Raw genomic sequence first — 25,123 nt, 5'->3', positions numbered from 1 at the left:
AATATGGGATCTACTGTACAGTTTTTGTTTTGTTTTTAGGCTGTTCGTACCATAGCTATGTTTGGCCAGAAAGAATGTTGAAATATTTGCCACACTTCACTCACTTCCCTTACCCTGATCTCAATGTTTAAATTATCTCAGTCAATAATTTCTTGGAATGGAGAGTACTGAATTCTGCTCCAGTACCATAGTCCAAATCAAAACTGGGTCAGCCAGCAGAATAACTCAGGCAAGTATAACTGGAACAGAAGTCTGAAGTGATGGGACACCGTTCCTGATGATTAGATTGTTTTGTATTGTTTAAATACTTATCCAATAAGCCTTGTTCTTTCATGCACCAAGCCTCCCCTTCAGCATTTAAAAATAACACAGAGAAACCTTAAATAACTTTGAATAAACAATTGAAGAAACTTGTTACTTGCAATGGACACGGTAAATAGCCTATAAAAAACTAGAAAACACATCGAGACCAGAGGTGGTAATCAGCAGGTTCTGACCAGTTCTGGAGAACCGGTAGCAGAAATTTTGAGTAGTATGAAGAACTGGTAAATACCACCTTTGACTAGCCTGGCCCCATCCATTCTCTGCCTCCCGAATCCCAGCTGATCGGGAGGAAATGGGGATTTTACGGTAACCTTCCCCTGGAGTGGGGTGGAAATGGCGATTTTACCGTAGCCTTCTCCTGCCACGCCCACCAAGCCATGCCATGCCCACAGAACCAGTAATTAAAAAAAATGAATCCCATCACTGATCCAGACACAGAGAAGAGGTTCTCTGAATAACTAAAAGCCACCACGGAAAGGGGTTTGACTAGAAATCTTGGCAAAAGAGATGCCATAACTTGTCAGGCATTATATCTCTAAGGCCTCTAAGTTTGCCAAAACCATCATCAAAATGGAATTATTTCTCATACATCAAAAACAAAAGAGTAAAACTTTCAAAAATATGACTTCTGAATATATTTAATTTCTTGTTTTATAAATTAACTCTAGACACAGGAAGATATTCTAGAAGCATAGAACTCGCAGGACTCCGAAACCCAGAGAATACAATACAGGAAGCAGAAAGAGTCGAATGCTAGGCAAAAAAATATCTCTCCTGCTCAATTCATCAAAATCAGAGTAGCATTACAAGCCCAGATGACCCGACTCAAGTCAGTCAGTGTCTATCGGTCATTGATCAGCCCCGACCTGAGTCACTCATATTCCTCAGTACATGTTCCTGGTCACCAGTGGTTCCTATTCTTTTAGATGATCATGCCAAAAAAAGGTGGGTGTGTGTGTGTGTGTGTGTGTGTGTGTGTGTGTGTGTGTGTAAGAGAGAGAGAGAGAGAGAGAGAGAGAGAGAGAGAGAGAGAGAGAGAGAGAGAGAGAGGGAGAGAGAGAGAGAGAGATTTATTTTCTAACAATGCAGCAGACCAGTCACCTGCTTCTAAGTCTGCTGCATGACTGAAGAAGATCAAAAGGCAAAGAGAGAGGATTGCTATGCTCAGGTCAAAAATGAGGCCATAGACGAGCAAAGCAACTGCAGGCTTCATTCCGTCTTCCATGAAGATTTCCTCTTTCCTGCTTGCTTTTTCTTAAGTGTACAGTTTGTCGGGATGTCCAAATTGGCAAAGTTGTGCCCATTTGGTAGTGCCTTTTCCCCTATAATTTACAAAGACATTGACAAAGTTTGCCAAACTATGTATCACGAAAACGTCTGTAATGATTCAGCATTATGTTGAAATACAGGCCATGAGTGGTCCCTTCTAGTGTTCTCCCATTCTAGGGAAAGCTCTTTCACCCTTTTAAAGTTTGTCAGAATCAAGGGGAGGGGGGTCTCTCCTTCCCTGGAGAACCCTGGAGCGCCAAAGAGAGAAAATACCTATTTGAATAATGTGAGAAGCAACAAGAGATACTTGAGAGTTTAAAGTGGTATTGGCAAACTCATTACTTCGCCTTATACAAACCATAGATCACTCTGAGCATTACAATAGTGTAATGGATATATAAACGGGGGGGGGGGAATCTGTTGGGTAAGATACCTGTTCTTCAGGTTGACTGGGTGAAATATGCAGTTAATAGCTGCATTTGGTCTCTATTTGCAACCCCAAAAACTGCACTTCCAAAGAAAATGGCTGCTTTTTTCCTACGCATTTTTTTTTGTTCGATGTTGCTTTTATTCAGAATTAAGGTTAAGAATGGGAGGAATGTGCCCTCTAAAAACATCCACTGCATTCTAACTCCTTTGTAACTCTGAAAGAAAAAGTCCCCAAAGTTTACTTCCAGTGATGTCTTTATGTCATACAAGGCCCTTCTGGAAAATGAGTTACCTGTCACTCTTTTAACAGATTACATACAGATGGACTAATGAGAATACCCACAGAAGGCTTACTAGATTAATTATACTAGGTGAACCTTTTCCGCACCGAGTGCTGAAAAGGGAGAGAGAGAGAGAGCGCACTCATCTAGGAGGCAACCGGGAAGAGGAGCTGCCCAGGGTCCATGCACGTGCCAGAACATGAACTTCCAGTCTCCAGGGTGCTAGTCTTCCAGTTACTGGCACGCATGTGTGCATGACAATCAGCTGGCCAGCATGCATGTTTGCGCCAGAAATTGGCAGACCAGCTCTTCCAGTTTCTGCCAATGCTGCGTGTATGAAGGCCAACTGATTGTCACGCGCACAAGCCCACCAGAAACCCATAAGCGGAATGGGCAATGCCATGTGTGCCAGGCAACATAGCTCCGAGTGCCACTTCAGGTATGCGTGCCATAATTTCGCCATCATGGTACTAGACAGTTATGAGTGTCTCTTGAGTTTGTGTTTTACAAATTTACATTGAATTATATTTGTGTTTCTTTTAATTTGCTTTTAAAACTTGACCTACATCTCAGGCATCTTAATCCAGATGCTTCACTGAAAAATGAATATTTTTCATTTTTTCACAATAACTGCCAACATCATCAATCTGATAATGCACTTTATAATGCTCAATCTGAACAGTATAGGGTCCCCAACATATCTGCTATAGCAAGAAGTTGTCAAGAACTTGAAAAAACATCGCATTTGTGGAAATTAAAGGGAAAAAGCATAGCATTATAGCAAATATCCGTTGTCAGGTTTAACAACTAATGATACATAAAATACTATAATATGTGGACAAGATGATCCATTAATTAAAACAAAATAACATGCTAATATTCATTAGTGCCATTTTACAATCTTTTAATTTAAGGAAATTAACAAACTAGAAGAAACTTTCCCATCTTGGAGATCCATCACCTGCTGTGGCCAAGTTCTTTGTATTCTCTTTTTCCCCCCTTAGTGGGGTGGGTGTAGGAGTAGGAAGAAAGCTTGGGACACACCTGCCTGCTCCAAAGTTAACAACAGAACTGGAGGCCAGTTTGTTTGCATATGGATCAAAATTAAAACTGCCATTTGTTTCCTCCACCAAACAATTCTGATGATGATAGGCTATTTCTTCTGCAAAGGTTGAGGGTTTATACTATTACATAAATTTAATAAACTATAATTTTATAATGCATATTTGTTCCTTTCTTGTAAATTGCAAGTAGGAGCAAGAGTAACAGCTACAACATTTCCACTCACCATGATGACTTATCACTTGCCCCGCGGCCTCTATGGTGACATTTTGAAGGTAGTTGTGACAGCGCTCCTTGTGTTCCTCCAAAGAACTGCGCTGTTTGTAGCTTCGTCCACAGTAGTTACATTTATGAGGTTTACCTACTGTAGGGGGGGAAAGTACTTTATTATGTTAAATCAGTATTGCTGACATCATTACCAATGGTCACTTGATATTATAACTAAAAACAAACATATAAACCTGTTCTCTTCTGTAATATCTATTTACCTTTTCTCTACTTCACTACATTACATTACAAATATATGCGTATAGATCCTAAAAATACTATGCTCAGATTATTTCTAAAATGGATTGCATTCATACAAGTAGACCCAGTGTTGTCAAATCATGCAGCTTAAACATGTTTTTTTTTTTTTGCATCAACATAGAGAAGAGTTTGAGATTTCAATGTACTTTAGGCCAGAAAGATCTCCTGGGTGAATAGTATTTTCTAAACATAAATGAATAGTCTAAGAAAAAACATGTTTCTAATGCTTTTGCCAAACAAAGTAGAAACAGAAATGAATGCCATTAAATATTGGAAAGGGGGTCTCAGAATCCCTTTCCCTCGATCCCGAGAGCAGGGCACAAATCAGTGGGTTTCAGTTTCAAGAAGGAAGATTCTTAGAAGAAGTTTCTTAAGATCTACAGTGGGAAAGATAAGTCACCTTCCTTGGGCTTTCAAGGAAAGGTTAGCCAGTTGTCTATGCAGAGGCTCTAATCTGTATTCTTGCGTTGAGCAAGAAATTGGATTCAGTGGCCTAAAGGGTTTCCTTTCACCCCAGGATAGTCCTTTCTCTTCCTTCTCTTTGTTGCTGCCTAATCATTTATCTGACATTTATTTATTCACTGAGATCAGCAGAGATGGATCAGAGAGATGGTGGAACAACACTGCATGTCAGGACAAGAGGAGCCTCCCAAAACCTGGAGCTGGTGTAGAACAAGGTTTTCAAAATCCATATAGCCATAATTCCATATATCTTTGCTACTGAAGAGCAAAAACTGAATAGACCTGTCTATGTATAGAAGTGATTTTGATTACATCATCATTTTCCTTGTGTTAAAGTAAGTTCTTCACTTAACAATCAAGGAATAGATGGGCAATTTGCCAAGGGCTCAAGGGCCACAATTTGAATATAAATCTTAATTTGTTTGAATAATCCCTGCCAAGATGTTTGTTTGAACTTGTATTTTCCTTGAAAGTACTAAATTGCCTTCACCTTTCTAGCTATAGGCAATAAGACTACATTAGAGGTGACGAATACAGTTGTGAAGAAAGACCATTAATAACCTAGGCTAAGAAAGCTGTTGCTATCATAGAACATGGGCCCATAACTTTTATCTGCTGTATAAAAAAAGCAATGGAAGCACCTGGACAATGATTCTAATATGCCTTCAGGGGTGTTTTCTTTTTCATGTTAAAAGAGAAATAGAATGGATAATTTAGGAGTCTTCTTCCTACAAGCCTTCAAGCAGAAGAATGTATTTTATGCAATAGGACATGTGCCCATTGCAAGATACAACTAATTTTGAATACAAATGTAAACAATTACCTAGATACAAACATTCAACATACAATTTAATATAGGCATAGAGACAGGACAGCAATACCAAACAAACAAACAAATAAATAAAAATTTATGAAATATTGCTATGAGTATTTGTGATACCCCTAAAATTTGTCAAAGAAATCAATTGATATTTGAAGATCTCTTTTCTTTCTTTTAATATGTCAGCATTTTGAAAAATAAGACTGAAATCTAGTTAATCTGTATTTTTTCTCACTGCATCAATCCAATCACTTATAAAAAATCTTGATCACTGAAACCCTATTATTTAGAAAAAAATAAATCTAATGGATCACAGCATCATCAATATAAGCAGAGTAATTATTCCATACTGGTAACATCTCTCTTTTTTTAAAAAAAATACAAACAAATCATAGCAGATATATTTAGCAATGCCTATCAGTTAACCTTGAAGAACGTCTTCAATGTTCAAAGATGAACATCTTCATTCAAAGATGAACTTTGAAGGACAAAAATATTGATGCCTTTCTTCTTCACAGGTAACTGCATACAGTCAGGGGTGGGCTTCAAAAACTTCAGCAATAGGTTCTCTGCCTGGTTGCTGGGTGGGCATGGCCTAGTTGGCCTCCTACACCATGGCAGGGAGGTGTTTCACCTTCCCCAGGCTCTGGAGGCTTTCCTTGAGAACTTCCAGAAGGCCCGCTTTTTCCCTTCCCTGAGCCTCCGCACAGGCCCTGCACTTCCCTCACAGCCAGAATGGGCCACATGGAGACTCCTGAGGGGGGCAGGGATGGGGGAGGGGAGAGAGGGGCCAGCCGGGGGTGGGATTTGGAGGTTCTCTGAACTGGCCAAAAGGTTAGCTATAGGTTCTCCAGAACCCGGGCGAACCCTTAGCAGCCCACCCCTGCATACAGTACTTAATACAAACTAATGTCTGTCTCGCAAATTCTCAGAGAAACTTAATTCAGTGTTCCTTCTACCAGTGGAAATGAGGAATTTGGCAAAAGGCCATTTCTGTTATGGATCCCAGAACACTATGACATGTTCTCCTGAAGCTGGTTTAATGGATACAGCACTGATATTTTGTTCCCAACAGGTAGCACTTGTTAAGGCCTGTATAAGATAAGTGACATTTACTTCAATGGAAGCTATGTGACATGAAGGCAATGCCAAAGTGAGACAATACAGTTTGTCTCCACAACATTCTCTTTAAGCGAGAAGCCATTTGGGTAAGGAAAAGTCTTTCCTTGATTTTCCTCACCCAGCACTGGTCAAAGTATATCTAGGCTTGGTGATGGTGGTGCGTACTGTGGGATTTCCAGGCTGGTCAGCTATGAAGATTCTTGCAAGATTTGCTGAAGTCACCCAGCCTGGATATATCGTGAGGGCCACAAGCTGAGCAGGTTTGGGATCCATTGCAGATAGTCTTAGATGTTGCTAAAGCTGTAAATCTTGGAGGCAATTTGGCAAGTGGTGTAAGTCCCTGCAGCATTTGCAAAGGCAGCCTGTCAATGCAGCTTTGGCATGGACTATGAAGGCGGCATGCTGAACAGCAGTGTTCTCGACAGCTGCTTTACCTTGAATTATTCTGTCAATGGCTGCAGAATAAAAGTCTTCTCAAATTTTCTTCTATAGTAACTGCCAAAGGGAGTTGTCTGATCTTCCTCCTGTTCAACTCACATAAAGTGTGTGGCACCTTATAACGATTTGTACAGCCCTAATTTTTTTACAGACTGACACATTTTGCTAGATAATTATTAATTTTGCTGTCAGGCCTGTAGTTATGTTCCTTTTAGGATCTTTGGCCTGCCACACTTTCTAATATTTCATTATGCTGTTTCATTAGTGTAGTAGTTGGGAGGGGGGAACAGAAAGGAGTAGAATTGTGGAATATGTTGTTGTCATTCTTTTCTAGAAGCCCAAGGTCATCTTTTGTCTCCGCACCTCTGCATCTGACCGGAACTGGGTGGAGCTCCAACCGAAGATGGGTGGAGATGCCAGCGTGGCCGAAGAAGATTGGACCATGTGATGGATTCATGGGCGTGGGGATAAGATCATGAACTTTCAACTGGGTGGAATCCCAGGATGTTTTCAGAATTGGGATTTCCAAAGATGTGCGTTGGCATGTCTGTCTTATTAAATTGGAACTTTAAGGATAGATCTGCCTTGATTTAATTCTGAATGATATTTGGAACTCTGACATTTGCTTTATACTGGAGCCTAATGTTCCAGCTTGAAATCATGGGGTTGCTTTTAAAAAAAGTTAATTGTGATTTGTGTTTTAAGTTATATGCACTTCTAGAAGCTTTATAACACATGTTGTTTAAATTAAATACAGAGGAAAAACCTCTATGAAAAGCCACGCAAATAAAAGTTCACATACATATTGAAATGAGATTGTCTACATTTTTAAAAAGGAATGTATAAAGTGAGTCTGCAGAACAGGTAAAAGTTCTAATGTAGAGTGACCTGAACATGTTGCTGAGTTCCAAGCATGCCTTTCAGCACCAATAAGACAAAAGGGTAGAACTACTAATCAAGTTTTACGTAGGTTATCAGGTGGCTCTTCCTAAAAGTGGGGACATTATGCTAGATAAAAGAGCTGCTTGTTACTTAAGTCCACATCAGTCCCTTTGAAGTAACTGAAAAATTCTGCATGATACAAAAAAATTATAATAACATTTTTTTCAGTTGTTTACTCATTAATTTGATAGACTATTGATGAAGCACTTGAAGGATGAGAAAAGGTTCTTCCGTTCCCTTCCCTTCCCTTGCTTCACTTGTGGTAACATTTTTTCCAAATGCTTCCCCAGTGCTATTACTCACTACTACACCTCATGGAAAGCAATTTCAAAGGTATGTTGTTTTAAATATTTTGTACTTTAAACATATAGGAATATACATATATCTATTTTTCATCCATGGAGTCCAATTTGAACCAATCAATTTCTGCAGACTCAGTTCTTTACAAAAATTCCTTATTTATTTTAGGGATCCTCAGAAAATAGAAGAACAAATTCCTTTTGGCCCAGCCATTAACTAATATGTCCCATATTTTGCCATGATGTACACAAAAGCCTTGTTGTACAGGCAATGAAACAAAAGTAAAACTCTTCCTTATATTCCCATATTATTGTTTCCATTCATCTTATTTTCGTTCTCCGCTTTCCTGTCCTTCAGTCTTTTCTGAAACCTATCTGTTCATTTGCCATTTCTCCATTCATGTATGGCTGAATTTTGCTTTGCAAAATTTTAATCAAGACTTTATTTGCATGAAGAATTAATGCAATGGCTCAACCATTTGCAGAAAATCTTATATATTTCCATTCTTTCATATAGATATGGACATTAATATTTTCCAAGGCCACCCAGTCTTGTTCTATATTTATTGACACAGTTAACTTTCTCTTCTGCAGCTTTAAACAATTCAGTGGGTTTTTCATTTGTACCTTTTCATTTTCCTACTTAACAGCTGGTCAACTGCTGTTCATATTGCATTCTCTAATGGAGATGGTTCATAGTCTCTCTCTGCAAATCTTTCTGTCACTCTACAAGACTATATACTGTATGTAAAAGGGTTAGGTGTAGTATATCTTCCTCTATTTCTATTTCTTGTTGACTGATTATCCATGAATATTTCCATATTATATTTTTTCAGTGATTTTTTTTTAAAAAACACTCATCTTATACCTTTCTTGGCTATTACGGTAGCTTATTCAGAATACTACCTGGATCTTATTTTTTAAAAAAACAAAACAATCCCCCTTCAGTTATTAGAAAGTTTCTTGCCTTTTTTCCATTGCTCCTCACAATCACTTTCAAATTAAGTGTAATAAACCTATTCCTTTCATGGATGCTATGTCCTGTCTGTATATCCTACAGGTCAAAACTTGCTTTACAATTACACCTTTCAAATTTCTATCTTCAACCTATATATTTGACACCAATTCAGCTAGAAATATCTAGGTGTAAACCTTCATTCATACACTTGAAGATGTTGGCAAAAAGTTAATTGCTTTCATCTAGACACATGAATCACAGGGCTGGAAAGGATGCTGCAAATCTTCTAGTCCAACCCCATGCCCAAGGCAGGAGACTTTATATAATCCCAGACAAATGAATGCCCAATTTTTTCTTGAAAACCTCCAACGACGGAGTACCCACAACTCTGGGAGGCAAACTGCTCCAATGATTATTATTGTTTTACTTATTTATTAAAGTTGTTTGGCGCCCATCTTGGCACAAGGCGATTCTTTTTCATTGTGGTCAGGGAATTTTTCCTTAGTTCCAGGTTAGATCTCTCTTTCACACACTTCTACCCATGGCTTCTTGTCACGTCCTCGGGGGTTTTGGGGAGAATAAGCCAGTCCCCTCTTCTCTGTGAAAGCCCTTTAAGTACTAGCTATCACGTCACCTCTAATGCTTGTCTCCGTGAGGCCAGACAAACCCTTAACACTTCATCTTACAGTTTAGCTTCCACACTCCTCACCATCTTTGTTCTTTATTTCTTTATTTATTATTTATTAAATCGATTTATAGGCCGCCCAATCCCCGAGGACTCCGGGCGGCTTCTTCTTCTCCGTACTCTTTATTCTGTTTCAGCATTTTGTTTCTATCGTGGTGACCAGGACTGGATAAAGTATCCCAAGTGTGGTCTCACTAGAACAGCATAGAGAGGTACTATCGCTTCTTGTGAACTGATGTGGCAGAGCGTTGGCTTTTTTGGCATCTGCAGCACAATGCTGACTCACGCATAATTGGTGGTTCACTAGGACTCCTATCTTTCTCCCACAATTACTGAGCAGGTACTCTGTGCCAATGCATTTGATTTTTTCCTGCCCAAGTGCCAGGCCTTATATTTCTCACCACTGAACTGAATCTGGCTAGATAGGGCACAGTTTTCAAGTCTGTCAAGATACTTTTGGATCTTGAGTCTATCTTCCAAAGTGGTGGCAACCCCCCTCCCCCCCGCCAGCTTGAGGTCATCTACAAATTTTAATGAGTTTTGATGAGTTATATCTACTCATCTAGATTATTTATGAAGATATTGGACAGTATTGGGTTTAAGACAGAATGGCAAATGGCAAAAATTGACATTGGTTTGCTAAGTGCTCTGCAATTCATGATTATGTAATTGCCATTTTTAATCTCACTGCTGGCTTCCCCAGAAAGTCAACAGGGAAGTCAGGAAGAAAGTTGCAAACCAGCCTGGCTTGTTCTTGGGGACTAGCCCCAAAATCTAAGCTTACGTATCTATTTGGGATTCAAGACCTTTTTCAGTTAGCCTAAAAGTGAAACCGCTGCTTGGCAGAGGGACTCTACCCCCCACAGGGCCAAATCAATCTGGCAGGCAATTCTTTTGCTTTCTCTTCTTTTCTTTTTTTTTCAACTGATAATTTCAAGTTTGCCTTGGTTCATGATTCTCCCATTCCATGTTCCAGTTTTATGCAGACTGGTAAAAGGGGAAACTCCTCTTTCAATATTGGCTTCCTTGTGGTTTCGGTCTGGGTGTGTCCGGTTCCATCTGTCAAGTGTTGGTGTTGTTCTTCAGTAACTGGATAAGGGTCTTCCAACCTGGATGCCTCATCACATGCCACCCAAATCTGTCCAAAGTCACATTTTTTGTGGAAACAATATAGATACACACATATTGCATTGTCTTCTTCTAGTTTTGATTGTAGAGTTTCTCCTCTCAGGAGGTTTGACTTCATACTTGCAAAGCCCTATCTTATTTTCAGCTAAGCTACTGATCCCTCTCATCATATCAAGCAATAATCCCCTGAAAGGGAAACCAGAAATACACTCATACATGCAGGCAGAAGATTGTATTAGGAATCAGATAATAATCTCTTCCAAAATTAGTTATTATTTATTTAATGACAACTTTATAAACCAGTTCTCTCCACCAAAGCATGACTCACTCAACTGGTATTAAATAATTAATATAGAAATAGCCTTTGTCTGATATACCAGGAAGTATAAGAAAGTTCACGGAGAACAATATAGATATACCTTTAACCTTTAATCCTACCAGAAAATTGCACAACACACTTCAACAAGCACCCATAGCTCCTTAAAATACAGAATATGGTTGCCTTCCTGCCTTTATTAGGGAACTATTTCCACAATATTATAACTTTAATAACAACGCAGTGCCTATAATGGTAGCATTACAGTACTAAAGAATAATATGTCTATCTAAAAGTTGGTGGCAGCTACAGACATTCTAAATGTAGTTATCCCCAGTGTTTAAATGGATACCGAAGCAGCTTTCCGGTGAGAAAATTCTTCAGTTCTGATCCACAATAGGGGAAAGTAGGAATGGTTTAGAGAAATCACTTGGAGGTCTCTGAATTTGTTTTGCAGAAGTGAAAATTAAAAATGAAGCTGTCTGTAACAGTAGCTCTGGAAACTGTTGCACAATGTTACACTGGACTTACCACAAGGACTCATTTCCTACAGTAGAGAGAGTACATTCTAAGCAGAGGTGGGTTGCTGCCGGTTTGGCCCGGCTCAGCTGAATCGGTAGTAGAAGTGGTGGGAGGCTCCGCCCATCCACCCAGATGCTTCTGCGCATGTGCAGGAGCATGCAGGGGAGTGCGCCCGAACTGGGAGTAAAAAAATTGGCAACCCAACTCTGAATCTGAGGTAGAAATCACCTTCCTCCCACTTGCTTCAGAAGCACAGCAAAAAAAAGAGGGGGGGGGGAGGTTGTGACATTCTGATATCTATAGGAGTAGATAGCTCCTTATTTTGTCTTGGAAGGCTAAATCAGAAAGATTGCTCAGGGAACTAGAACTTGAGAAAGAAGATGAGATACATAAAACTACATACAAGACGGCAATACTAAAAGACTCCCAGAGAATATTCTCAGATTTTTTTCTTGACTATCCTTTGATGGGTGGATGACCTGAATCTATGGTAGAAAAATAATCTTCATAATAAGTCCTATATATTCTTTTTCTACAGCAGAATCAAGATGCCAACTGGGAGATATTATATTCCTGGGAATAAAATTTTATCTCTATCCCTTTCTATGAACTATGTTCTGTAGCATCTTCATGCTGAAAGATGCTTCAGATGAGGCATTCAAGTTAATTTGACAGTGCTTTATGAAAGAAAATAGGAAAGATACATGGCAACTGTTGTCCCTCAGGATGGCATTAGTCTTGAGAATGGCCAAGATGGTTGTATTTCTCATGGAGTGAGTGACAATCCCCTGGGAAGCAGGGTTATTCTGAGTCTTACAGAATAGTTTGATGCAAGTTTGGAGATTGTGGTGGGAAGACTTAGTGACAGTGAGGCTCTTGAAAGGAAACTAACAGATTTTTGGTACTCTGAAGTCCTCTATTGTGTTCAGGAGGCCCTCCAGAGTTTTTGCTATCTTAGCCAGAAATGGTGAGATGGCCCTGATCAAAGTTGAGATATATAGTTGTAAGTGGATAACCAAATCCCTAAACCAGCAGGTTTAATGTTGCTGGAACACTTTATGCTTGGGATTTTGGCAGTTGAACCATATTCAAGTAATAGGGCATCCTGGGCCAACTGCAGTCTATCTTCAATATGGATCACATTCTTCTAGGGAAATCTGTGGCCAGCAGCAGTGTATTGTCACATAACTGGAATTTGAATCTCTTCTTCACTCCTGGAAATGATTCTTGGACATATCCCTAGAAGTCTGTTGCTGTCCATCAGTTTGCAGGTTATTCTGCCGAAAAGTCAAAACAGGACGGCCAAAGCCACAGAAAAAAAGAAACAAATGCAAGGAAATAAATGCAGATCTCTTGACCACCAGCATGACAGGAAGAGCTCACACTTGTTCAGCTCACACTGAAGCACAGCAGGGTTGGGACAGTGAAAAGGAGACTCTCTTCCCAATATAACAACATCAAAATCCTCTCTAGCCACTTCCCCCATTCCAGACTGAGGGAAAGAATGTGGAACTCAGCTAAAGGAAAATTAACAGCAATTTAAGAATGGGCTTGATACTATTACAACTTGTTTACTCTGTGTAAACAAAATACATATGATAGTCTTAACTATAGCAAATGGAACTCCTAATACTAGAATTTATTAGGTCTTAAAGTAGGGAATATGTAAGAGTTATGTGTGCATACAGAAGTATGGGTGACATGGTCATCAAGATTATAAAACAGAATGCAAACAAAATTTGTATGAGAGGTCCTTGAACCCTTTAATAGAAGATTTTAAAAGTCAGTTAAAAGAATACTTTCTATAGATGTCCCATATATACGCTGACACTCTGTGGCCAGGTAGGGTCAGTGATGGGAGTCAGCACCCCTCCCAGCACCCCGTGCAGGGGTAACTGGTGAAATATTTTAAGGGATATTTGGGTTAATGTCAGGGTTCCAAATAACATCCAAAATTAAATCAGAGTCCAAGGCAAAGTATTGTTCAAAGTTCCAATTTATTAAGAGTGTCATGTTGGCACATCTGGGAAAACCCGAATCTGAAAGCTTCCTGGTTTTCCCCACCCAGTTGAGAGTTCATGATCTTGCCCCCACACCCACAAGTCCATCACATGGTCCAAATTGGTGAAACTGAGATATATGCTTATAACAGAAAGAAGCAGAAACTTATGGATTGTGAAAAGTTTGAGAGGTTATGTTTTGCTTTTTATTTTGTCTCTATTTCCCTTAACTGTTTTGCATTTTAAGTTATTCTGGATCCATTTGTTTTGTTCTAAACAACCAAGAATGATTTACTTCATTTTGATAACTTCAATATGCAAATTTCATACCTGTTGCCCTAGTTCCCTTTTACTTGTTGAAATTAACATAAATCAGAACTCTCTTAGAACTTCCCAACTTTACTTGAAGTGTGCTAGCTTGGAAGCTAATGACATACCAAATATTAACTTAATATAGGTCTGTTGATATAAGCACTTTTGTATGTTTAAACAACTAAGGCGATAGTATGAGTAATAGTATGAATCAACTCACTAAGCTACTAAAGTGAGCTGATTTCAATATTGTTAACTGAACTTTAGCTTAATAGCACAAAAGCAGCTCCCTGGATTTACAGAATTCTGTTCAGTTGGAATAAAATTAATTGAGAGTATCTTGAAGTGGAAAAAAGGGTAAATTAAAAAGGCAGAGTCTCATCAGAAGAGGATAGTATTTTCCTCAGACAGAAAAAGCAAAATTTATTCCAATTCCTTTGCAAAGTATTGGAAGTACTTTCAGAGGGGCAATTATCACACAACCACCTTAATTCATTCACTGAATTTTACAAATGCTCCAGATAATAATATCATCAATTTGTAACTCTTCCATCTCTTTCAGACCCATACCTTTTTTTTTCCTTTAAAGGAAAAAAAACTTTTAACACTGATAGATTGATAATTGTCCAACATTTTTGTTTCATATATTAGCATGGAACATTTTGCAAAAAACCAAAAGCAGAATTATGGATCAATTTCCATCTCAAATGCTTTTTTCAAAAATTGGCAGGTAGTAATCACAGCTTACAAAGTTACACTATACAGAGTTTTGAGAGAATTAAAATTAATTTTTTTTTAATCTTTTGTGATCTTTTATATTATCTTGGCCTGAAAAAGTTATTGTCATACTGATTTATTTCTTACAATTAAAATCTAATTCAATTATGAAAGTGCAAATGTAAAAAGGCTAAAACAAAGATATGTCCCCATTGACAGGGGACTCATTCATAGTTCTGAGAATTTAGAGAAATCTAACATGGTTTTCCAGAAAATATTCTGAATTTTGAACAATATTTAATTCCCAATTGTTTTGATTCAATTTCATTTATAGCACTAGGGTATTGTAACACAGGTCTGCGACTAAAAAGCTGTTTGATTATTTTCATCTAATTTCCATGTATTTTGGTGTGCTGAAAACAAATAAAATATTGAAAAAACTCCTAGACCTCATGATTTACCACAACATGCAAAATTTTCTTCAAATTTATCATTTTTTTAATTTTTGGTATTTTTTATATTATGGGTTTTTAACCAAATTTAAAGTCCAAATTACTATTAATTAATTCACATAAGTGCATTTAAGATATAAAATGCCAAAAAACCCTTAAAGGGTTTGTCCGGGTATTGTAAAAAAAACATAGCACTGTAAATCTGATGGTCAGCAATATATACATAAGCTAAGCAAGTTTTAAGCCTGTGCTTCTAATGGTAGAAGGGGTTAATATTTCCTGAAGAATCCAGTGGGAGGGAAACACAGGGCAGATAGTAGCATCTCTGGTCAGTGCAGGGGGCGTGGCCAGCACTGTGACATCTCGTGTACAGAAACAGAGCTGCTCTCTCCTGCATGCCACACTTGTGCACGAATCATCATCAGGTTATTGGTTCTAGGCTGTTCACACTTTTGCATCGCAATTCATGTTAGCTTGTCATTCTTCAACTGTTATGTTATGGCTCCACAAAAGTGTATTAATTCACCAGACAGTTTCTGTTTCATCTGTGGTGAATATACACTGTTGAAGCAACAGCAGAATATTACAGACTTTGTGAAAAAAGTATACTTTGCATACTTTGGACTAAAAATTGGAGATCAAGATAAAGTTTGAGTGCTTCATAAAATGTGCAAATGGTGTGTTGAGGACCTCTGAAACTGGTTCAAGCGTAAGAAAAAATATTTCCGTTATGGGATTCCTATGGTATGGCAAGAACAAAAGAACCATAGTGCTGACTGTTACTTTTGTTCATGCAATGTGAAATGGTTTAATTCCAAATGGAAGCATTCCATTTCATACCCCAATCTTCACTCAGCAATTCGTCCCATCCCCCATGGCACAGATATACCAGTACCCAAGCCCCCTGCTACCTTGGAAGAGATACCTAGCTCTGATGAAGGTGAAGTCATACCTGAACCAGATGACGAATCAAGTTCTGACTTTGAAGATGATATAAGACCAAAATTGTTTTCTCAGGAGGAGATGAATGATTTGGTAAGAGACTTGAATCTTCCCAAAGATGCTGCTGAGTTACTCGGATCAAGGCTGAAAAGCAGGAATTTATTGTTGCCAGGAGTGTCATCTTCATGGTTAAGACATCATGAAAAGGAGTTTGTTCCTTACTTCGCCCAGGAAGACAAGTTGGTTTATTGCATCGATGTTGAAGGTCTGATGGGTCAATTTAAAATCTAGTATGATTCAGAGCAATGGCGTCTTTTTATAGATTCTTCAAAAAGAAGTCTCAAAGCAGTTTTACTCCATAACGGTTTTTTAAGCTTCCATACCTGTAGGTCATTCTGTACACTTGAAGGAAACCTATGAGAACTTGGAATCGGTTCTTCGTAAACTTAAATATGAAGACCATGGTTGGCAAGTGTGTGGGGACTCAAAGGTCTTGTGCATGCTGCTTGGGCAACAATCTGGGTACACCAAATACCCTTGTTTTCTGTGTCTATGGGACAGTCGAGACCGACAAAATCACTGGACCAAGAAGAGTTGGCAGCCGAGGGTGCTAACAGTTGGTGAAAAAAATGTCCTCCGAGAAACTTTGGTACCTTCCCATAAAGTTCTTCTGCCAGCTCTCCACATAAAATTGGGATTGATGAAGCAATTCGTAAAATCACTTCCAAGAGATGGAGAATGCTTCAAATACTTGGTCACCAAGTTTCCATGCCAATCGGAGGCAAAATTGAAGGAAGGTGTGTCCGTTGGACCAGACATTAGAAGGTTTATAGTTGATCAAGAGTTTATCAATACCATGAGGGATCCTCAAAAAGAAGGGTGGATTGCATTTAAAGAAGTCGTACAGAAATTTTTAGGCAACAACAAAGATCCTCATACAAAAAGATGGTTGGAAGAATGCTGAAAGCATTTCAAGCTTTAGGTTGCCTGATGAGTTTGAAAGTGCATTTCCTCCAGTCCCAACTTGACTACTTTCCTGAAAATTTGAGAGCTGTGAGTGAGGAACAAAGTGAACGATTCCACCAAGACATTAAAGAGACGGAAAGAAGATACCAGGGAAAATGGAGCATTACAATGATGGCAGACTACTGTTGGATGCTTCCGAGAGACATTCCAGATGCTACTCACAAGCGTAAATGCACCAAGAAGAGCCTCACAAGGAAGAAGAATCGAGTTTAGTGTGTGTAGGTGAGCTCATTTCAATTCAAAAAAGGATTTTCTTGAAAATATTGTAATAAATTTTATAAGTCTATTTCCATTTATTTTGAGGTATTGCCTTATTTAACATAGTTACCTAAATCGTCAGGAAACGTGATGTCGTATGACAACATCACCACCCTTCTGGCTTTCCGCAAAGCCATCAAGACCTGGCTATTCCGGCAGGCCTGGGGCTGATGAGTTCCCAGCCCCACTTGAATTGCTGTGACTGTTGTGTTGTTTTTATTCTGTTTTGTGCATCTTGTTTTTGTCTTGTTCGTTTTTTGTATCTCCCCCTTCCCCACTTGTTTGTTAGCCGCCCTGAGTCCCTCAGGAATAGGGCGACATACAAGTATAATAAACATCCAAACATCCAAAATGGAGGTCATTTTTGGATTCAGCGCACCAAAAAACATAAAGATTACATGGAATAACCAAAATAGCTCTCGATTTATTTATTTTTTGCAGACCTGTAATTATAATTAGAAAATTAGAGCTAAGCCTTTCTTTTCAGGTAGTAGTCAGCTTTACTGGAGCTCTGAGAGACACCAAGCTCAATGTTGGAGCACATGAGTTGACAAGAATCAGTCTCTGACATCTGTGTCTAGAAACAAGTTCAGAGCACCGAGCTACGAGTCACACAGCCCCAGACTCCATACATTCAATCCACAGAGACTTTATAGATCCAGATGGACGGACACATGGACTGACTGTTTGGAAGAACACTGTTGTACAGAGTTCGCCTCGGTCTGCCATTAGTGTTAAAAGCAAAAAGGCAAGAAACTCACCAGAATGTGTCCTGAGGTGTCCTGTGAGAGCATCCCTTCTTCGGCAGGCATAGCTACAAAAGGGACATTTGAATGGTTTTTCCCCGGAGTGTAATTTGATGTGCCTCAGTAGGTTCCCCTTTTGGGTGAAGGAAGCTCCACACTGATTACAGTGAAAGGGACGCTCACCTACAGCAGAAGAAAGGAAAGAAACAACACCTAAGAAACAAGGATTGATGGGCCATTAACATCTAGACTGGCTGAAAATCTTCTTTCTCAACATATGTTACAACCATCTGAAAAATAAAGAACCAATTTATAGCAGCTAGATGGGCCTTAGAGGCTCTTTCCTTCTTTTGTTTGCAAGCCACATTATCTGATAATCAAACCCCATGACTTCATCATTCAGCTATTGGAGGCATCTAGCATTAAACGGGACACTTCAAGCAGACAAGGGCTAGGCTAAGGAAAGATCAGTTGTCAGCTGTAGAAAAGCTAGGTGGATCAAATTAAGTATGTTATGTTCATATAACCCTGCAGAATGCAAGAAAAGGATACAAATCATCTTTCAATGAAGCGTTATATTATCTCCACAAAATTAAAACTGCAAATATAAGAATTGTATATAAACATTTTAAGCTTCACCAATGATAAGTTCTCTTTCATATTTCAAGCAGACATTAGCATGGCCAAATACATTTCTCTACCTGCAGGTAAAGATCCCAAACCATCTAAATTCACACGGTGGTATAAATTTAACCTCCGAAACCGGAAAGAAGGGGAGAGCATAAATTAATATGTTGCCACGCTTCGAAAAGCCGCAGCATATTGTGAGTTTTGTGATTTAGATGAACTACTGGTGGACAGAATCATTAGTGGGGTTTGAGACATAAACCTGCAAAGGAGATTGTTGGCTAAAACAAACCTCACTTTGGAAATTGCGCTAGATGCAGCCAGGGCCATAGAGTCCTCAACTAAGTCGACAGAAATGTTGCAAAAGCACATCGGCCCTAATAGCGCACGCAGAACCACAGAAGTCCATCGCGACACTATCGAATGACAGCTATCTGACAGTGAAAATGAAGTCAACCGCATGTGCATAGAGAAAAGAAAATTGGCAAGAGATTTCAAAAGTGGTTTCCCACCTTGCGCCAGCTGCGGGGGAAACCACCAGAGATCTGCTTGCCGTTTCCGAGACGCAATCTCTCAATGCTGTGACCACAGGGGGCACCTCACCTGAGTCTGGAGAAGCGAGTTCCCAGTCACAATACAGCAGAAACCCTCTGCCACCCAGGCGGCACAACCAGGCAAGAGGCATGGAAGCCCCAACAGACACAAGATAGGGCAGATTCCAACGATGCATTCTAAACCAAAATTGAGCAAGCCAGCACTCCAAAGAATAAGAAGCTGTGAGTCACCATCCTCCTTGAAGGGTTGCCGTTCAGAATGGAGATAGACACTGGGTCATCTCTGACCATTCTCTCCTGGGCCACATTGAAAAAGGCCATCCCCAGCATCAGGAAACACAAGCTAAAGCACCAAGAGCTACACCTCAGCGACTACAAGGATAATTGAATCCCCGTTTTGGGATGGGGCACCTTCCATGTCCAATTCAGATTTTGACGAGCGCGGTTTTGTCGTGCCACGGAAAGAACATGGCCTTCCCCCCCCCCCACACTCCTGAGCTGATTAATTATTTGCTGCAGTCCCACCCCACAAACTAGAGTTTATTTCAGATTTTCAAGGTACAATCGTTTAATATCCCTAACTTAGGAAGAACTTCACTCTTCAGAGCATTGAATGTTTCTGGAAGATGACTCAAAATTACAGTTTGGCTATTCTGTTACTGAGGACAGTTTTAAGTAATTGACACAATACCCCTGGCTATGCCCCAATCAATACCTATATATCAAAACTTAGTTGTAGAATTTTGTATAACAGTTTCACAAAAGACTAAGAAATAATTCACGATGCTTATTAATATCATGCCCAGAGAACAGCAGCTCAGCAGCTAATTATATTTCATAACCACAATTACTGCCGACTTCTGTTTACACTGGGAATGTTACATCAGCACAAGTGTAAAAAGAAAAACTTCCAGAAGACAAGGCAAGGGATGCGTAATAAACTTATTTTATTTCTTCCAGGTTGATTCACGTGCAAGCAGCTAGTGACTAAAAAGAAAACTAGATACATGAAGGCATGAAAGGTAATTAATATATTTGCCTCCATATAGTTACAAGGTATTTTCATTTAGCATGTACGGGCATTTGTATATGTACGTGTGTATAGATCTCTCTATCTATCTATCTATCTATCTATCTATCTATCTATCTATCTATCTATCTGTCTATCTGTCTATCTGTCTATCTGTCTATCTGTCTATCTGTCTATCTGTCTATCTGTCTATCTGTCTATCTGTCTATCTGTCTCTCTGTCTCTCTCTCTCTCTCTATCTCTCTGTCTCTCCCTCCCTCCCTGTCTCTGTCTCTGTCTGTGTGTGTGTGTGTGTGTGTGTGTGTGTGTGTGTGTGTGTGTGTAATGTCAGTTCTGAAATCATATTTCAAAACAGTTCCCATGTGTTATTTCAACAGTAATTTACACTTGCAGCTCGACAGGGTGATAAGAGTTCCAAGGTAACAGAATAGACTCTGCTAGTCCGCAGCCAGAAGATAAACTTTGGCAAAAGTAACCAAGATGGCAGGTTAGACAGAATCTTAGCTACGGAATGAGTGAGGAAGAAGGTTCCATAGAAAAAAAATAATATGATGTAGTGGTTACCGCACCAGGCTAGAAAATGGGAGACTGTGAGTTCTAGTCCTACCTTAGGCATGAAAGCCATCTGGGTAACTTTGGGCCAATCACTCTCTCTCCCAGCCCAACCCATTTCATAGAATTGCAATTGTATAGAACAGTGTTTCTCAACCTTGGCAACTTGAAGATGTCCGGACTTCAACTCCCAGAATTCCCCAGCCAGCATTCGCTGGCTGGGGAATTCTGGGAGTTGAAGTCCAGACATCTTCAAGTTGCTAAAGTTGAGAAACACTGGTATAGAACACAGGAGGAGTTAGGAGAATTGGGTATGGTCACCACATTGAGTTATTGATAAAAATTAATAAAAGTGAGATTTTAAAAAAAATCTAAAATCTAAATAATGCGGTATCTTCTTTGTAGATGACAGCGATCCAATTCATTCCACCATTTCAGAACTCGGATATTTCATTTGGCTGCATCGTGTTTAGATCATTGTCTCCAACAACCCTGTCAGCCCATCAGTCTGCTTGGCATTACCATACTATCAATAAAGTTCTACCTTTTACCTACCCTTTCCCTTTTTGAAATTAAACTAAAAGGCTTAAACATGTAAACTACTTTTCCACAACAGGAACGTTTCATTTGATAAAACGTCTGAGCAATGCCTGAGGTCAGGAAAAACAGAGAACAAAATTACATCAAAACAGAAATAAATTCCGTACGGTTGAGAACATCTGAATAGTCAATGCACGACTGCATTATTCTGAAAAAGGACAAAGAAGTCTTCCTCAGTGGAGGAAATGTAATGGCTCTGAGAAAAATACTGCTTATATAATCTTTTTTTTTTAAGATCATAATGTTACTTTAGAAAAATGCTGAAGTGCCTGGAATATAAAGTGTCCAAATTATCTCTGCCAGTAGATCATATCCTAACATTTGAAACGGCTTTAAAGTGAATTCCTATGTTTTATATCCAGGGTACATTAGTGACAATTACTTTGTAACACACTGCTCTCCATATAAAAACATCCAAACAATTACACGTTTTCTTGAATGTAGGAAACAACATTATTGTGAGATGAAGCACTACAGCTGAGTATTAAGTTGAGCATTACGTGTTATAAATGGCACCAACTTTACAAACCCTCAGGAAGTTTCCGCTAAATCATCTGGGATCTTTTTTAACAGCGATACCAGAGATTGATCCCACAATCTGCTATATACAATACAGAGCACGCAATTTATTTCTGAGCCGGTCTTAATCTTTTCAAGAAAATATGCAGTCATATTTTGCTCTAGGTTGGATATTCCTCATTTCTCAATTTTTCTCTCCTGTTTTTGCTTGTTAATCCTTTGTGGGCTTTTGGAATTTCTCTCCCCTTCCCCACTTTCTTTTTTAAATCTGAATTTAACATCCCACAGATTGGGCCCCCTTCAGATGCCGTCAGCCAGACAGTGTCGGCTGGCGGGCCCCCGGAGGAGAGCCTTCTCTGTGGCTGCTCCGACTCTTTGGAATCAGCTACCCCCAGAGATCCGGACCTCGCCCACTCTCATGGCCTTCAGAAAAGCGGTGAAAACCTGGCTATTCCGGCAAGCCTGGGGCTGTTGACCTCACTGTTGAGGTCCAGCCCCGATTAGAATGAATGCATGTGGTTTTGTGAATTTTAAACTGTCTTTTTCTTATTTTCCTTTTCTTTCTCTTCTTTCTTCTTTTGTAAGCTGCCCGGAGTCCTTTGGGATTGGGCGGCATATAAATTTTAATAATAAATAAATAAATAAAATAAATCATGATTATGTTTCCATAAAATGGAAAGGCAGAAGATTAGAGAGTACTAGAAAATAATAGAGGCCTAAAATTAGAGAATATTAGAGGTAATAAGAAAGTATACCTTGCGTATCCTGATTATGACCCAATCACTTTCCTCTGGAACTAGCCAGTCATAAAAAAACTTAAGTTGATTCATATATCCACCAAAGGAAATTATTAACATTTTGACATATTGTCAAAATTGTCTCTGCATTTCATAAACTTAGGTTTATGGTTTGATGTGTTGTGTAAATTCAGCCAATAATGGGTTAGTCAGTAAATTGTGATTTGATATGTTGCATGGAAACAAGCTTAATGTTGCATCTGTAGAATGTCTGCTACCATGTTTTCTTCTTACAAACCGGATCAAACTGTAATAGCCAGATCCAGGCTTCCTAATGTTGGATGTAACACTGATCTTTTTATGTAGTTTCCTAGTAATTACAGTCTCTCACACAGGCAGGGAAAGCAATCTGGATTTCTATTTTCTGTGAGCAGAATCAGATAACTAATATTTCCAATATGCAGGATAGTTTTTCAGATCTGATCGTTGCCAATTAATGCTAAAAGCAAGCCACTGTACAATATGCCACTCCAGATCAGTACTGTCCTATATGACTGGAAAGGTACTGAGAGCCAAGGAAAGAACCTTTCATTCTGTAGGACTTTGCTCATTTCAGCTGGGCAGGAAAGCGTAGCCAGATGGGTAAGAAACAGTTAATGTCTCTTTATGCAAGGAGATGACATCCTGAAAGAGGCTGTGCTGCTAGAGCTGGATCCTATGATTTTCCTACTGAGATAGAACCACTTGTGCAAGGTGTCACTGGTCTGAAAGAAGCCAATTACTCTCGCTTTGAGCCTGGATACAGCAACGAAAGACTTCTGTGACTTCTGAAAGGAGAGAAGGACAGGGGATGCTACCGCAATGAACCTTCTAGACCTTTTAGCAGCATTTGATATTATTGAATTAGAAATATTGATAAATGTCTCAGTGATTTGGGAGCTGGGAGAAATCAGAGGTTCCTTTCCTATCTGCTGGACCAACACTAGAGAGTAACTTAAGAAATTGTTTATACATAGGATTTGATTCTTGCTATTCAAAGTTTACATGAAACTGTGGAGAAAGAAATTTGGAATTTTGAGTATGGTATCATACATACCATACAAAAATGATGTACAACTATATCTTCACTGAATCAAGAAAGGGGCAGATGCTTACAGTTTCTTAGAGGCTATGATAGATTACCGTATTTTTCGGAATATAAGATGCACTGGAGTAAAAACCAAGGTTTTGAAGAGGCAATTTTTTTAAAAAGTAGATAGGTGGATAGAGAGAGAGAGAGACAGAGAGAGAAATACAATAGGTATGTAGGGAGAGAGAGAGAGAATAGGTAGGTAGGTAGGTAGGTAGGTAGGTAGGTAGGTAGGTAGATAAAGGGAGAGAGGGGGGAGAAATATATATAGAGAGAAATACAGTAGATAGGTAGGTAGGGAGAGAGAGAGTAGGTAAGTATGTAGGTAGATAGAGGGGGAGAGAAAGAGAGAAATACAGTAGGTAGTTAGGGAGAGTAGGTAGGTAGATAAGAGGGATAGAGAGAGAGAAAGAGAGAAATACAGTAGTTTAGTAGGGAGAGTAGGTAGGTAGATAAGAGGGATAGAGAGAGAGAAAGAGAGAAATACAGTAGTTTAGTAGGGAGAGAGAGAGAGTGTAGGTAGGTAGATGTTTCCAGGTGTATTTATTCATGTGCTGGAGAAGGAAATCGCTGACAATCTGCAGCACCTAAGACTTTGTTTCTGCTGGCACAGCACTTGATCAATGCAATTCTCATCAATCACTTTAACTAAAGAGCTTTCCAAAAGGAAAAAAAAAGGTTTTGCACTCTGCAAGCCTCCCCAAAATGGCCAGTTTTATGCAAAAACAGCCCCCCTTTTTAAAAAGGCATTGGGGGGCTTGCAGAGTGCTCCTGGGGGTGTGGGGTGGGTCAAAAACTAGTAAAAAACGGCCCATTTTTCGTCAAGAAAATTGCATGCATAGCCTTATGGAGGCTTAGGGAGTGCTCCTGGTTGCTGGGGGAGGGCAAAATTGAGCAAAAAATGGCCAGTTTCTTACTCATTTCTGCCCTCCCCAGCCCCCAGGAGTTCTCTAAAAGCCTCCTACAAGCTCTGCACAGCCATTTGGGTGAAGGGCAGGGCTTCGGGAGGCAAAAATACTGTATTCGATGTATAAGACGCACCCAGATTTTCAGCCTCTTTTTTGAGGGAAAAAGTTTCGTTTTATACTCTGAAAAATATGGTACATATGCTCCAACAAACAGAAGATGAATCTAAATAAGATGACGGAGCAGTGGATAGCTGAATCTCAGACTCAGGAATTAAGAAGATGGTCTCTTCTGGCTGAAATCATTCTTTCTTGAAAAACAGATCTATCACTGGAACCTTCCTTTATACAGCTGTGGAAGTTCCTTGATACAAAACTTCCTTGATTTAAAAAGAAACATCCTTGATACAAATAGGGAGAGTAATTACTCTG

General features: G+C 39.3%; 1 protein-coding gene across 6 annotated transcripts in view; it reads right to left on the bottom strand.

The window, feature by feature from the left end:
- Positions 1 to 25,123, bottom strand: part of IKZF2 (IKAROS family zinc finger 2) — a 101,175-nt gene that overhangs the window by 20,241 nt on the left and 55,811 nt on the right. For all 6 annotated transcript variants that reach the window (XM_014067817.2, XM_014067970.2, XM_014067894.2 and 3 more), the window contains 2 exons: positions 18,054 to 18,221; positions 3,592 to 3,729 (listed from right to left, as the gene is read on the bottom strand). In XM_014067817.2, the coding sequence (XP_013923292.1) occupies positions 3,592 to 3,729; positions 18,054 to 18,221 (306 nt within the window). The remainder of the gene's footprint in view (positions 1 to 3,591; positions 3,730 to 18,053; positions 18,222 to 25,123) is intronic.

The sequence above is a fragment of the Thamnophis sirtalis genome, unplaced genomic scaffold (genome assembly GCF_051295495.1).
Source record: "Thamnophis sirtalis isolate CommonGarterSnake01/CBP01778 unplaced genomic scaffold, rThaSir2_p1.2 scaffold_1, whole genome shotgun sequence".
Taxonomy (NCBI): domain Eukaryota; kingdom Metazoa; phylum Chordata; class Lepidosauria; order Squamata; family Natricidae; genus Thamnophis; species Thamnophis sirtalis.
Note: the sequence above shows the minus strand (reverse complement) of the source record. Positions and strands in the feature narration are given on the sequence as shown.